The 15,573-nt window shown below is 40.1% G+C and overlaps 1 protein-coding gene across 1 annotated transcript in view; it reads right to left on the bottom strand.

The window, feature by feature from the left end:
- LOC101309912 (sodium/hydrogen exchanger 6-like) overlaps window positions 1-11,720 on the bottom strand; it is a 17,168-nt gene extending 5,448 nt beyond the window's left edge. The window contains 11 exon segments of the mRNA XM_004293384.1: window positions 9,508-9,536; window positions 9,993-10,090; window positions 10,173-10,192; window positions 10,305-10,367; window positions 10,775-10,886; window positions 10,978-11,065; window positions 11,145-11,173; window positions 11,268-11,305; window positions 11,307-11,328; window positions 11,404-11,455; window positions 11,542-11,720. Coding sequence (XP_004293432.1) covers window positions 9,508-9,536; window positions 9,993-10,090; window positions 10,173-10,192; window positions 10,305-10,367; window positions 10,775-10,886; window positions 10,978-11,065; window positions 11,145-11,173; window positions 11,268-11,305; window positions 11,307-11,328; window positions 11,404-11,455; window positions 11,542-11,710 — 720 coding nt within the window. The 5' untranslated portion in view covers window positions 11,711-11,720.
- Window positions 11,721-15,573: the final 3,853 nt, after the last annotated feature.

Raw genomic sequence — 15,573 nt, 5'->3', positions numbered from 1 at the left:
AGGTGAGGTACATCAGACCGCCAAGGTAACTACAAGGGAAGGAGGAAGGAGATACAAATGAGTCCACAATAGTGAGGTGGGGAATGCCGTAATATTATGAATGATAAAACAGAAGACATACACTAGAACACCAGTAACAACAGAAGCTATAAAGGTTCCAAGGATAGCGAAGGTGACAATGGCTCCAAAATTAGAGAAGAAAGGTTTCTGTGAAGATAAAAATGTAGAATATTAATAGGACATGGGTGGCAAACAAACAATTATCTGCATACAGTAGTAGGAAACTTACAGGAGAAAGACTGAAGCCGGACTGAGTGAGAACAAAAGTGTCAAGGAAAACCATACAAGCAAGGAAAATGTTGCAAGGAAAAGAAGACGATAAAAAAACAAGGAAACATGAGGATATAATATGATAGGGGGTAAAAGGAAGAGGAAGAAAAACTCCTCGTGAAAATTGAACCAGGCCCTGAGAAACAAAGCAGAGATGTTAGCAATTGTTGAAATTCCTGTTCGATTATATAGGTAGAGGGTAGGGAAGAACCTGATGCTAGTTTCGGTATCAGAGATGTTAGCGAGTCCGCCAACAATTAAACCTGCGAATAATAATAATAATTGTGTTAACGAAATGAAGAAAAGAAATGAAGCAAGAATAGGTCATGGTCGTCGAAGAAATGAGTACCGATCAAAAGCGAAGCGCTAGCCTCGGGGAGATAATAGAACTTGTGGCGGCGGAGGACATGACCTAGGACGAAAGAGAGGACGAGCATCATGATCTGGAGAAGAATGCCAACTCCGGCAGCCTGCTGCTCCTTGGCCGGAGTGGTCCCATTGGAATCGGCCGGAGCCATCAGCTGGTGTGGATCGTGTATGCTCATTTTTTCTCTCCACTCTCTCCCTCTTCTGGCTTCTGCTCAATCACGCAACCCAGACTTCCCCACTTCCACTCCGGACTCTTTCTTAATTTTCACCCAAGTCGCTCGCTCCTTTTATTCCTTTTCATTTTCCTTTTTCTTTTGTATAAATATCTTAGTCAACCAAATATTTGACCTTTTCTCAACAAACTCAACCTTTTTGGCTTTACATTTTCTTTAGAACAAATGCATCCATTTTAGATGGGTCAGACAAATTTTCACCCGGGTTAATACATTATTTATTTAAATTTATTTTTGTCATCGGTTTGACAATACAATAATTAGATTAATTCAAAGACCAATTATTGTGTACATTATAGAAAATATATATTTTTATTAATATTTGTATTGTTTTGGACCAACATCATATGCAAAATGGTGTGTGTATGAGCCCAACGTTTGTATTGGTCTAGACTAATCCGTGGGTTGAAGATTGCCCCATGCTTTGGTTGGGGTAGGTGTGCTTCATATGGGACCCACGTCTAACATGCACTAATTCCTCTTTGATGGATGTTGTTTTTCGATCCGATCTTCAAACCAACCCTCAAAATGAACCATCGTTGCATTTACTCTTAAGGCACACCACATCTACGATGATGAAGAGCAAATCATGAAGCATTGAAGCATACTCAAAATGATAGTTTGTAAACAAAAATGAATAGTAATAACAGAATAATAAGGTGTCTAAATAACAAAATATGGTAGACAACATCCTTTCTTTAAGCTCTTGCTCTATTCCCCTCTAGATGGGTAGTAATATGGTATCAACATCAGATGCAAACTTGGGATTTTTTCAGTATCAACATTACTATTTCTTGTAACTTTAAGATCTATGAATTAATATATAGTATTTAGGTAATAAGTGATATTGTGACTACTAGAGCTTGACTTGGCTTACAATTTTTAACTTTACGAACAAGTTAAGCTCAAGTTCTAGAAGATGTGACAACTCAAAACACTACAAGATCTCTTTTAGAACGTGCTTCACGTACGGTACCATAGAAACCCTACGTTTCTCGTAGGCGGTAACAACGCTCCAGGGCAACGCGGCTATGCTTCTTGTCGAGGTGGACGATCAACTTTAAAGGCTGAGGACGGGGTGGGTTGCTATGGATTCCAGTTTCGAGCATCAAGGATCGTCTAGGGTAATTTGTCTAGTTAAGACCAGATCCGGCCTATCTAATATATGCGACAAGTTTTGGTCGTTGATCTTTACGTCGAAGGTAGAGAGACTAGCTACTTTCCCGGTCATGCCATGGTGGAGGACAGGGCACGGCCACCAGAAGCGATTGCAGCAGCCTAGTAGGATTTCAGCGGTGGCCTAAGGGAGGCAGCTCCGATGAACCCTGCTCGGTGTTTAGCATATGAGCCTTTGTGGGTTGGTAGGACTGGGCCGAGTTGGCTTTACCTGACATTTCCTCCATCTACTTGGGCTTCTGTTGGACTCCGTTGGGTTAATTGCGGCTCACTTCCAACGTAATTCTATTTTGATGTTATCCACTGTTGTGGCGGGTGGAGAGGTACACCGTTGGGTTATTGGGCCACAAGTCTTTCATGGCAAATGCGGAGAATTAGGATTACATTTACGAATAATAAAAAAATTAGTTTTGAATTGTCCGCCTTTTTGGACTTAGATTTTTGTATTTCCCTTTCAGTTTTAGTTTAGCTAAATAAAGAGCTCGCTCTTAGCTTGTATCAGAGATTACTCCTAGTTGACCTAGCAATTGTTGGTCGAATGGCTCAATACCAATGAAGTTATTGTTTTGGGAAAATTTTATGAACAGTTCATAAAATATGACTTATTATGAATTTATGTACATGAAATTACAAAACACACACTTTAATACATCACATAAGAACCCCGAACTAATATAGGTACACGCCTTTTAAACACAGTTAACTCCTATGTCGTTATCAATTTATCAAAGGATAACTTAGTATTTTTGTTTTCTTCTGTTAAATTCGTCTCTCCCCCATAGCCAACGACATCCCACTCCACCACCCCTCAAGAGTTTCCTATTGGAGACATTGAGGGGTGTGAGCCCAATCGAAAGCTTGATTTCAACAAGCTTTTCAAGGAGGGAACCCTTATCAACATCACCGGAACCACAATAAGGAAATAGGGTTCAGGGGGGAATCAAGGCTCCAAATCAGAAACAACTCAAAGATTTCAATTTGCTTCAAACCCAGAAATCAATGAGCAAGAAATGGATGAAGAACTGAAGAAGACCCAGGTGTTTAAGTTCAAAGACTTCACCGTCCCAGAACAATACTTGGTCCTCCTTAGAGGTATATCAATTTGATCCCTACCTTTTTTGTAGTTTACAAAATTGAAGTTGTTTACGATGTTTATTTGATTGTTTGATATTAATGGATGTAGGAATTAGAGTGGCGCTGAGGGTGACTTTGCATAAGTGGTTGGAAGATGAGTATTGCCCAGGACAGCAAAAGTTCAAAGAGACCAAATTGCCCCTTCTATTATGTCTACTGATGTATAAACTAACGGTGTAGTTAACGACGTGTACTTATATTGGTTTGGGGTCGTAATGTGATGTACTAAAGTGTGTGTTTTGTAATTTCGTGTACATAAATTCATATTGAGCCATATTTCGTGTACTCTTCTTAAAATTTTCTCTACTCTACCTTAAAAAAGCTCAAGTCTAAAAAAAGGTTTAAAGATGCTAGCAATGAGGCTAACATAATTTTGCCATTTCAAGTAAGACGTATCGCTCTCTCCTCCTAAACCGCCTATAGGGTTCAAAGTACGAGAAATCTTCTTCATCTCATGGAGACCAAGTAGGCTTTGTATGTTTATTCTCTTTGCTAGTGTTGTCCTCCCTGGCGGTTATGGTGGAGGGTTTTCGGGATTGTATCTGGTGCTTGAAGATTCTTTCTCTCAAGCGGTTGTCATAACAGGTGATGGGAAACGTTATGTCCCTGTCACTATACGAGGAACATCGCAGGCTCTAACTTTTAAAGATGACGGTGAGTTTCACTGTCGAGGTTTGAATTTGCGGTGGTTGGTTTTTTGTCGAGGATCTGTAGTAGCAGTGGAAGGTGGTTGTGGTCGGCTGAATACAATGGCGATGTGAGGTGCGTTTTACCAGACTATTGCTGGTATGATGATAGAGATTACAACGGGTTGTGCACGACGACATCGACGGATCCTGGGGATCTCGTTGGTTCAGTCCTCGTGGTGGCCTTTTGGTTCAACTCTTTACTCCTCTTGTCGGTGACTGGTTGGGTTTGAAGGTTGGTGCCGACTGTGGCTAGGAAGTGACACCATCGTCTGGTTGCATGGTCACCTCAGAGCCTTTAGCAGTGGCGGCAAATGTCTTTTGGAAGAACATGGTCTCCTTCTGGGTGTTAACTTGGGATGAACTAATCGGTCTTAGGCTAGATATCAGTCTTGGACCTGACGGGGTTCACCATTTTCTGACTTTGGTCGCCTAGTCTTTATATTATGGACTTGGATTTTTCTTAGTTTAGGCTTTTTTTCCAGGTGTGGGCTTGGCTGGACCGGGTCTTTATGGCTCATTGTGCAGCTTAAGTTTGAATAGGGGGCAATTCCAAATTGGGTTTTTCTTCTAGTACACCCTTTTATCATTGCTTCTACACCAATATGGGGATTGTTAACTAAAGGTGCTATAAATTGTACTAAAAATGAGGTGTATTTTGACTTTTAAATATAGTTTAGACTAAGTCTTAAGAGATAACTCTTATTATCGGGCCTGAAATGTGTGTTATCTTGATTCTGCTTGCTGAATATATAAAAGGTTGACCATCGAATTTCTTTTCGAACAAATGAGGTCATATGATTTACATATCAACAAATAGTAGAAAAACGATACATCACGTAGGATCATCATAAAGAGCTGTTTCATCTAAATAAATTTGGGTTGCTATATTGTTATACTACTAGTAATTATATATATGTTGTTTGAACTTACTGTATTACTTTTGAAGGGAAATAAGTTGCGTAAAAACGCTTTGCTTCAGAAGTTGCTGATTTTGAAGATTGGTAGCCCCATTTTCTTTTTTCGCATAGTTGCGGAAAACTCAGGATCAGTCTTGATGTTTGACCATGCATATACTTGATATGCTTGAGCATCCCTCTTCCCTTTCAGAGTGAACTGCAATATCTTTCTTTTTTGGGTATGAAAAACTGCAATATTTCGAAGGTTGATTATTTGGATCCAAAAACTCTTTCAATCTTTAGTCCATGGAATAGAAACTCTGCTAAGAGCATTATATGGTCTCATAAAGACTGGAAACTTGTTACACATGTCCTCTTGTGCCTTCAGAGTTGTCTTGTGATCAAACCATGGATTTGTTGTGCATTTGGTGGCAGCTCTTCAAAAAAAGATCAAGCAGTGTATTCAAGTTTCTAGCCACGAATTATGAACATTGTTACTATCTTTCGCAGTTTGGAAACAAGTTATGCATATTGGCCACCAGCACCATGGAGGAAGAAGAAAACAAGAAGAGCGCGAGGAAGAAGAAATAGGAATAAGAGATTAAATATAAAGACGAGAATACCTCTCAAAGTTCAACATACGTTTGTTGAGTCAACAACTAAATGAGTTTCGGGTGCTAATGTTGGTTTGGGTATGAATGTTGAATATCAAAATAATAGTTTCGCAATGTGGAATACCAATGTGCTTAATGGAGTATATATTAGATATTGACTGTATTTTATCCCCTAGTAAATGAGCATAAACAAATCTACTACAATCTATCTTGATAAACGAAAAAATATCACGTTAGCCGCTTCTTAGGGTTTTCTCTCTAGGTTTTCAGCCGCTTCGCACCTTCTCCTCCCTCATTCACGAGGTTGCTCACCAATTTGTTTCCGCCTTAACCATCCGTGAAGGCACTAAACCCCCTTCTAGTGCTACTAGGGCTTTAATCGCCCTGCCGTACTTCTTTGCGGTAGGGCGACTTCTTACCCTCAAGCGGCGCGTCCCATAACCCCGTGTCATGATAGGCACCTTGACCGAGGTATGAGATCTTCAAACCCAATATATATTGATAGTAGCGAGCTGTATTGTAGAAATACTAGCAAAGACAAGAACAAAATACAAAAAACAGTTAGGATTATTATTCCAGATTCCACACATATATAAAAGCTCAGAATACTACAAATTTGAAGTGCAGAAAACACACGTCTCCCTTTACAGTGACAATATGGCATATTGAGTAATCACTAACAGGAAAATTGTTGTTTTCAGCATGCAAAATCTTATACTAAAATAGACAAGGACTGGAAGATGACTCAAATATTCAGACACGATGAATAAGCAACCATAGTACCAAACAATACTATAACCAGAAAATGATCCACCAAACTTACCAACAGACAATGGAACTCGTTACATTGCACTTGAAATAATTAGGTACTTAATTTTCATTCTAGAAAGCGTGAAAAATGTGCGCAAACCCAAGTACATGGGAAGGTAAACAATAGAATGCTCTGTCCATGGAACAGCCATATCTAGTAAAAGCCCCCATATCTCTAGTTCTCTACCTAGCACACAGCACATACTACATTACGCCATAAAGGTCCTTTCTTTACTACATTTTCACCCTTTAACTCAATGCCGGCTAAGTTGCTCATAAATTACCTCCTCAGGATGCGCAATTGCGTAATCATACTGCTCCTGCGACGCCTCGTCCTTCAGAATCTGCAATGCAGCAGTCACACTCCTTTACCAACATCGCAAATTTCCAGAAAAATCAACTTGCATTGTATCAAATTTCAAATTGATGCATCATTAAACTCTACACAATCACAAAATCCAAAGTACCTCATAAGCATTTGCAATCTTCACAAACAGCTTCTTCGATTCCGGATCCGGATTCTTATCTGGATGACTGTGAATTGATCATGAAGCACAAAATCAAAAAGAGGGGTAAATACGAGTCAAAAAGAGAGGTAATTTGGGAAAATTACGGAGGTGGACTGACCCGAGGAGATCGTAGCAGTCGTCTTCGTCGCCTTGACCGTGGTGTTATTGCTGCAACCAATGAGCAGATAACTTTGGTTCCTCTTCAGCTTGCTTTTGCTCCTTGAATGGCTTTGGCGCATTCTAGTGGTCTGATTAATGTATCTCCGACCAAAAAGCGTAAAGTGGGACGCCCCCATGGCTCTAAGAACAAGAAGAAAGTCGAGGAGGTGCACCAACATTGATAGTACGAGCTATGACCCAGTTTTGCAATAGCGTCAGCAACAAAGAATTAAGGAGACTTGTAACAGATGAGGTCTGTTGGGATCTTCTATCTTTTTTACTATTTTGAAAATTTTTGAATAAGCGGAGAGGCACAAACGTGTGTGATGAACAAGGAATTTACTCCGGTGTAAAATATATAAAGTAATTTAATCCGAAACAAATTCGAATTCATCCGTTTATATGCGCATACCACTTCTCCCTCTTCACATACCACTTTACAGTAGTTCTGCATAGAAGAACACAGTTTATATTTCTGCATAGAAGAAGCTATACTCCAGATGACGAAGGCACCCAAGTAAGGAATATCTTTATTTCTATCTCCGATCTTTTTATTGTATCTATTTCGATCTTAGTCTTTTTTTTTTTCTGATAGTTTGACAACAACTCGATCTTTTCTATCAGGTTGTACCACAGAAAAAAACAGAGCAAAGGTATGCGACGACATTGTCATGGACTCCTCTGTTCAGGTGGTTATTCAAATCCCTTTACGGGGGTGGTTATTCAAATCCCTAATACCCCCATAAAGACTTACTATCAAGTTTTACGAGAGGAAAAACAAAGCGAAGGTAGGCCGTGATACTCCCGACAAAGCAAAGGTAGGCCGTGATTCTCTGGTAAAGACTCAGGCCATCAAGTTTTACGAGAGAAAAAACAGAGCAAAGGGGCCGTGATACTCCCGCAAAGACTCAAACTAAGCTATCAGGTTTTATGAGTAAAAAACAAAAAGAAGTCGATGGATGAGAAGGTAGAGTATTACAGTGGAACGACTAACATGAATTTGGATTCCATTAGTTCATTTGGTTTGAACAAACAGCCTGTTGCGGAGGAGTGTGACATTGATGATCAATTTGCTAATAGTTTTACTGCCCCAGGAGAAAACTGTGCAAAAGAGGATAGGGAAGCGTTGGCTTTTAATCTGATGAGTTCTGAGTCGTCTTCCGATACCGTAATCCCTGAAAGTGGCGGCATTGAGGGTTCTTTCATGCTAGTACCTTCACAACCTGAATCCATGTCACAATATAAAACTTTTACATTGTGACATGGATTCAGGTTGTGAAGATACTTGCATGAAAGAACCCTCAATGCTGCCACTTTCAGGGATTACGGTGTCGGAATACGACTCAGAACTCATAAGATTAAAAGCCAACGCTTCCCTATCCTCTCTTGCACAGTTTTCTCTTGGGGCAATAAAACCATTAACAAATTGATCATCAATGTCACACTCCTCCGCAACAGACTGTTTGTTCAAACCTTCAAATCAAACGAACCAATGGAATCCAAATTCATGTCAGTGTTCCACTGTAATACACCATCTTCTCATCCACATCCATTGGCTTCTTTTGTTTTTTTGTCTCGTAAAACCTGATAGTTTGAGTCTTTGCAGGAGTATCATAGTCTACCTTCATTCTATTTTTTCTCTCGTAAAACCTAGTAGTAGTCTTTACGGGAGCGGGAGTATCACAGCTTACCTTTGCTCTGTTTTTTCTCTCGTAAAACCTGATAGCCTGAGTCTTTACCAGAGAATCACGGCCTACCTTCGCTTTGTCGGGAGTGTCACAACCTACCTTCTCTCTTTACAGGGGTATTAGGGATTTGAACAACCACCTAAACAGAGGAGTCCATGACAATGTCGTCACGTACCTTTGCTCTGTTTTTTCTGTGGTACATCCTGATAGAAAACAGAGAGAAAAGATAAGATTGAGTTGTTGTCAAACTATCAGAAAAAAAGAAAAAGAAAAAAAAAAGATTACGATCGAAATAGATACAATAAAAAGATCGGAGATAGAAATAAAGATATTCCTTACTTGGGTGCCATCGTCATCTGGAGTATAGCTTCTTCTATGCAGAAATATAAATTATGTTCTTCTATGCAGAACTATCGTAAAGTGGTATGTGAAGAGGGAGAAGTGGTAAGCGAATATAAACGGATGAATTCGAATTTGTTTCGGATTAAATTACTTTATATGTTTTACATCGGAATCAAGTCTTTGTTCATCATACACGTTTGCGCCTCTCTGCTTTTTTTGTGCAGAAAAAAAAAATCAAAAATTTTCAAAATAGTGTAAAAAAGATGGAAGATCCCAACATACCATCAGTTACAAGTCTCATTAATTCTTTGTTGCTGACGCTATTGCAAAACTGGGTCATACCTCGTACTATCAATGTTCAAAGGTGCACCCCTGGGCGCGCTCCAGGTACCCCGGGGCACGCATGCAGGCACCCCTGGCATGTCAAGAGTGCACATGCACGCACCCCTGCATACTTAAAAAGGTTCTCAAAATTAAGGTTTCCCAAATACATCTAACTGCAGCTTATCAAAAGTAGATTGACAAAGATAATATAAAAGTAATGAAAAAAAAGGATATCAAAGCAGAAGTAAATCCAACTCCGACTCCTGAAAAGAAATTTCAATGCATTAGTAACTGGAGAAACCAAATCACACGCCAAAGGAGCATTAATCTAATAGAGCACAAGCAACTTCAAAGCAAAAAGAAGGGAGGAAAAAGTGCCAATGTTGTTTATCCACATTACAAAGTAAAGGTTGTTTGTTCACTAAATATAAAAGATAACACCTTTATTTACTTAAATTGGTCTCTTTTTAATGGTCTGTAATCTGGCAATACCACACCATTCAAATTGAACTTCAGTCACTTGACTATTTTAGATGAAAGTTTAATAGCGGTTTCAGTACATATTACAACCTAACAGAATAAAAGCTCCAGGTATCACGGCATTTTAATCAAAAAATTTGACAATCAGATAGCAAAATGAGTTGATTTTTATTTTATGATAGCTAACAAAAACATTAGGACTAACAATACTAAACTGCACAAGGATATTAAACATTCACCTGCAGACATTGAACCGACAAAGGTCTCAAGAAACCTGACTATAACCATGAAGAAGTTTTCTCCAGATGATGCATGGCTCCTGACCAGGGACATTGTCCTGCATAGAAGAACACTGGCTGATTAGACCTGAACTTTATACATATCAATTGTTGGGTACAAGAATAATTTACTCTGCATACCTGTACAAGGAAATTGCCATCTGTTGATTGGCAGGACACATGAAATCAATTTCATCGAGTAAAAATGGTCAATCTTTAGCCAAATGATGTCATAACAAAATGGGTTATAAATACAGAGCAATGGAAACTGACCGCATCATTCAAAACAGATTCCCCAAACACCAGAGCATACAGGTTCGTATCTGTGCCGAGTTCCTGCAATCACTCCCATCATTTAAAATTCATTACTCAAGGAAAATCAGAATTAGAGAAACCTAGACACTCTTATATGTTCAATGCACAAGAACTAATGATGCCTCAATACTTGAGAAAAGCCTAGCCTTAACCAGACTCAGAAGGTACGAACAGTTACAATTCACCACATCAATAAGACATGCGTTCCCTTGGCCATATGAGTTTAAACTCTAGGACATGTCAAAGAGCTCATAACCACAACTTGCTAATAGAATAGGAATTGATTCATTTTCAATTTTAGAAAGGATTCAATATCTTTCATGTTCCTTGTGCAACTTGGGTGCTTTGAATTGGAACTCCACATCATCAAATTCTGAGCGTGTGGTAATAAACTAATTGTGGCATATGAAGTAAAGCAAAAAAATCACCTGAAAGATGGACAAAACAGTGACTGGATCAGTTGCTGATATAAGAGCACCAAACATCAAGCACTCGACAAATGGAAGTCTGTAGGTGAGGTACATCAGACCGCCAAGGTAACTACAAGGGGAAGAGGAAGAGATACAAATGAGTCCACAATAGTGAGGTGGGGAATGCCGTAATATTATGAATGATAAAACAGAAGACATACACTAGAACACCAGTAACAACAGAAGCTATAAAGGTTCCAAGGATAGCGAAGGTGACAATGGCTCCAAAATTAAGAGAAGAAAGGTTTACTGTGAAGATAAAAATGTAGAATATTAATAGGACATGGGTGGCAAAACAAACAATTATCTGCATACAGTAGTAGGAAACTTACATGAGAAAGACTGAAGCCGGACTGAGTGAGAACAAAAGTGTACAAGGAAAACCATACACGCAAGGAAAACGTTGCAAGGAAAAGAAGACGATAAAAAAAACAAGGTAACATGAGGATATAATATGATAGGGGGTAAAAGGAAGAGGATGAAAAACTCCTACGTGAAAATTGAACCAGGCCCTGAGAAACAAAGCAGAGATGTTAGCAATTGTTGAAATTCAAGTTCGATTATATAGGTAGAGGGTAGGGAAGAACCTGATGCTAGTTTCGGTATCAGAGATGTTAGCGAGTCCGCCAACAATTAAACCTGCGAATAATAATAATAATTGTGTTAACGAAATGAAGAAAAGAAATGAAGCAAGAATAGGTCATGGTCGTCGAAGAAATGAGTACCGATCAAAAGCGAAGCGCTAGCCTCGGGGAGATAATAGAACTTGTGGCGGCGGAGGACATGACCTAGGACGAAAGAGAGGACGAGCATCATGATCTGGAGAAGAATGCCAACTCCGGCAGCCTGCTGCTCCTTGGCCGGAGTGGTCCCATTGGAATCGGCCAGAGCCATCAGCTGGTGTGGGTCGTGTATGCTCATTTTTTTCTCTCAACTCTCTCCCTCTTCTGGCTTCTGCTCAATCACGCAACCCAGACTTCCCCACTTCCACTCCGGACTCTCTTTCTTAATTTTCACCCAAGTCGCTCGCTCCTTTTATTCCTTTTAATTTTCCTTTTTCTTTTGCATAAAAGGAAAAGAGCAGACCTCCAGCCATCATCGGGCGGACCGCTTCTGAACTGAAACACCAAAAAATTGAAACCCTAAGTTACAGAGCGAAATCGATTTCTGATTGGAAAATTGGAGAGAGAGAAGAGCTGAACTAACCTCCGGATCCGTGTAGCTCTCTAGATCTAATGCCATGGAAGAAGGATATAGGATGTTGTTCTTGGCGCCGATGAAGGTCAACGACGGCGGGGGCCGAGCCCGGCCTTGATGCTGTTTTTGGAGCCGATGAGGTACCGCCGGAGCCGGAGATGGACAACGTCGTCGTCGGAATCGGAGGCGGAGAAGAGCGGCAGCGAGGATGAGGTCGCTGGAGATGGTAGAGGCGAGGATGAGATAGCCGGCGACGAGAGAGAGAGAGAGAGAGAGAGTAGTTTCTTTTACGAAAGAGAGACGGTGAAAAAGTGATGTTTTTGGTTGAGTCAGAGCTGAGGGTAGTTTAGGTATAGCCTAAAACTAACCTAATGGATTTAAACCAGAAAGTGGATTTATGTGAGTAAAAAAATCAAGGTGTACTTGTGTGGGGAGAAAATGTTGAGAATGTGATTTAGATGAAATTTTTTAATTTAGGTAAGTGATATTGTGACTACTAGAACTTGATTTGGCTTACAATTTTTAACTTAATAAACAAGTTAAGCTCAAATAATTCTAAAGATGAGACAACTCAAAACACTACAAGATCTTTTTTACAACGCGCCTCACGCGCAATATTGTAGAAACCCTAGGTTTCTCGCAGGCGGCAAAAACGCTTCAGGGCAACACGGCTATGCTTCCGGTCAAGGTGGATGATCAGCTTTGAAGGCTGAGGACACGGTGGATTGTTATGGATTCCAGTTTCGAGCATCGAGGATCGTCTAGGGTAATTTGTCTAGTTAAGACCAGATTCGGCCTATCTAATATATACAACAAGTTTTGGTCGTTGATATCTAGGTCGGAGGTAGAGAGACTAGCTACTTTCCCGGCCGTGCCCTGTCCTTCACCATGGCACGACCACCAGAAGCGACAGCAATAGCCTAATAGGATTTCAACGGCGGCCTGAGAGAGGCAGCTCAAATGAACCATGCTCAGTGTTTAGCGGATGAGTCTTTGTGGCACGGCCACCAGAAGCGACAGCAATAGCCTAATAGGATTTCAGCGGCGGCCTGAGGGAGGCAGCTCAAATGAACCATGCTCAGTGTTTAGCGGATGAGTCTTTGTGGGTTGGTAGGACTGGGCCGAGTTGGCTTTAGCCAACGTTTCCTCCTTCTGCTTGGGCTTTTCTGTTGGACTCTGTTGGGTTAATTGCGGCTCGCTTCCAACGTAATTTTATTTTGATGTTATCCACTGTTGTGGGACTTATGGCGGGTGGAGGGGTACACCGTTAGGTCATTGGGCTGCAAGTCTTTCATGACAGATGCGAACATTATGATTACGTCTACGAATAATAATAAAAAATTAGTTTTCCCTTTCAGTTTTAGTTTAGCTAAATAAAGAGCTCGCTCTTAGCTTATATCGGAGATTACTCCTGGTTGATCTAATAATAGTTGGTCGAATGGCTCAATGCCAATGAAGTTATTCCTTTAGGAAAATTTTATGAAGAGTACATGAAATATGACTCACTATGAACTTATGTACACAAAATTACAAAACACATACTTTACTACATCACATAAGGTACACGCCGTTTAAACACTGTTAACTCCTATGTCATTATTAATTTGTTAAAGGATAACTTAGTATTTTTGTTTTCTTCTGTCAAATCTGTCTCTCCCCCATAGCTAGCGACATCTCGCTCCACCACCTCTCAAGAATTTCCTATTGAAGACATTGAGGGGTATGAGCCCAATCGAAAGCTTGATTTCAACAAGCTTTTCAAGGAAGGGAACCTTATCAACATCACCGGAACCACAATCAGGAAACAGGGTTTCAGGGGGGAATCAAGGCTCTTTGGTGGGAGGAATCAAGGCTCCAAATCAGAAACAACTCAAAGATTTTAATTTGCTTCAAACCCAGAACTCAATGGATGAAGAACTAAAGAAGACTTAGGTGTTTAAGTCCAAAGACTTCTCCGTCCCAAAACATTACTTGGTCCCCCTTGGAGGTATGTGACATTCAATTTGGTCCCTACCTTTTTGGTAGTTTACAAAATTGAAGTTGTTTACGATGTTTATTTGATTGTTTTGATATTAATGGATGTAGGAATTAGAGTGGTTGAGGGTGACTTTGGATAAGTGGTTGGAAGATGAGTATTGCCCAAGACCAACCAATGTGGAAATCAGCAAGCTCAAACATATTACAAGGCTCTCCTAGAGAAGTAGACTGATCTTGGATCCTTGGTTCGTCTCCTCCTTAAGCTGGATGTAGTGACACGACCCACCCCGAATTTCACCTTGAAACCCAGAGTAAGTCGTGCGGGGACCACCTCCAAGGAAAATTTACTGAAAAGATTAAGAAAATCTCCCTTGTAGATGGACAACCCTAACTCGAAAATTTCATATTACACTCTTAATTCAACACTTCCGAACCTCACATAATATACAATAATCCCAAAGTATTCAGAGCTACTAAACACAAGCGGAAGCAAGAAAACACGAGTAGGTTGAACAGGTAACCTACTGGCGAAAACTGGCAGAAATGCGGGTGACTATGCCTCGTCTCCTACTAGATCCAACCCGAACTCTGCAGACTGGGCAATTTAAAACGAGGGGCCCAGGGGAAAACATTTAATAACGTTAGAGTGAGTGGACAAAAATAAATTAATAAATAAATAAATAAAACACTTATGTTTCCCCAAATTAATTTCTAAGGAAAATCGAATGCATGCCGCAAGCGATAAAACTTTTATCCCATAAAATATCGAGCCTCTCAGACTCTATGATATATGTATGTATTTACACTCGTCCATACTCCCTATATAAATTCATGGGTCTATATAGGGCTACTACGCTCGCGTCCAACGCTCACGTCACGCCTTAATGCGGTGCTACACTACGCCATTAAGGTGGACAGACGGGTGTATAAATATGTGTCCATACCCCCTATATAAATTAAACACTCAAATAGGGCTACTACGCTTACGTCCAACGCTCACGTCACACCATAATGCGGCTATATGCTACGCCATTAAGGTGTACAGACACATATGGCTAGCTAGCTATTTTCTATACATACTCTCTCATAATTACATATTTATATTCAACCGAAAACTCCCTATTTTCGGTAACTCTCTAAGAGAAATAAAAGCGTACAAAATTAATTGACGTACAAAAACTCCAACAAAAGGAAATGTTCAATCATGAACCATAGCATGCATATTATTTCAAATAAAAGTCCACTCACAAATTAGGCCTAAGCCTGATGTCGATCTGGGGTCTCGTCTGCTCGAGCCTTCTCACGTCCTGTTCCAAATATAATATTAATTCCCAACCAATAATCCAATATTTAATCAAAATAGGCAAAATTACCCGAGAGCCATAATTACGCTCATCATTGCCTAACTTCGATATTCTTACATCGGAACGATCCGAACTTAAATATCATACTCAACAGTCGTAAATACAACCTCCCCAACATACGACTTAAATCCTACGGCCGGATTCTACATTAATTAACCGCCAAAAATACCAAACTTCGGAAATTCACAAACCTATCCAAATCTCATCCAAAAATTCCAT

The sequence above is a fragment of the Fragaria vesca genome, linkage group LG3 (genome assembly GCF_000184155.1).
Source record: "Fragaria vesca subsp. vesca linkage group LG3, FraVesHawaii_1.0, whole genome shotgun sequence".
Classification (NCBI taxonomy): Eukaryota; Viridiplantae; Streptophyta; class Magnoliopsida; order Rosales; family Rosaceae; genus Fragaria; species Fragaria vesca.
The sequence above is the reverse complement of the archived record's forward strand: the minus strand, read 5'-3'. Positions and strand labels throughout refer to the sequence as shown.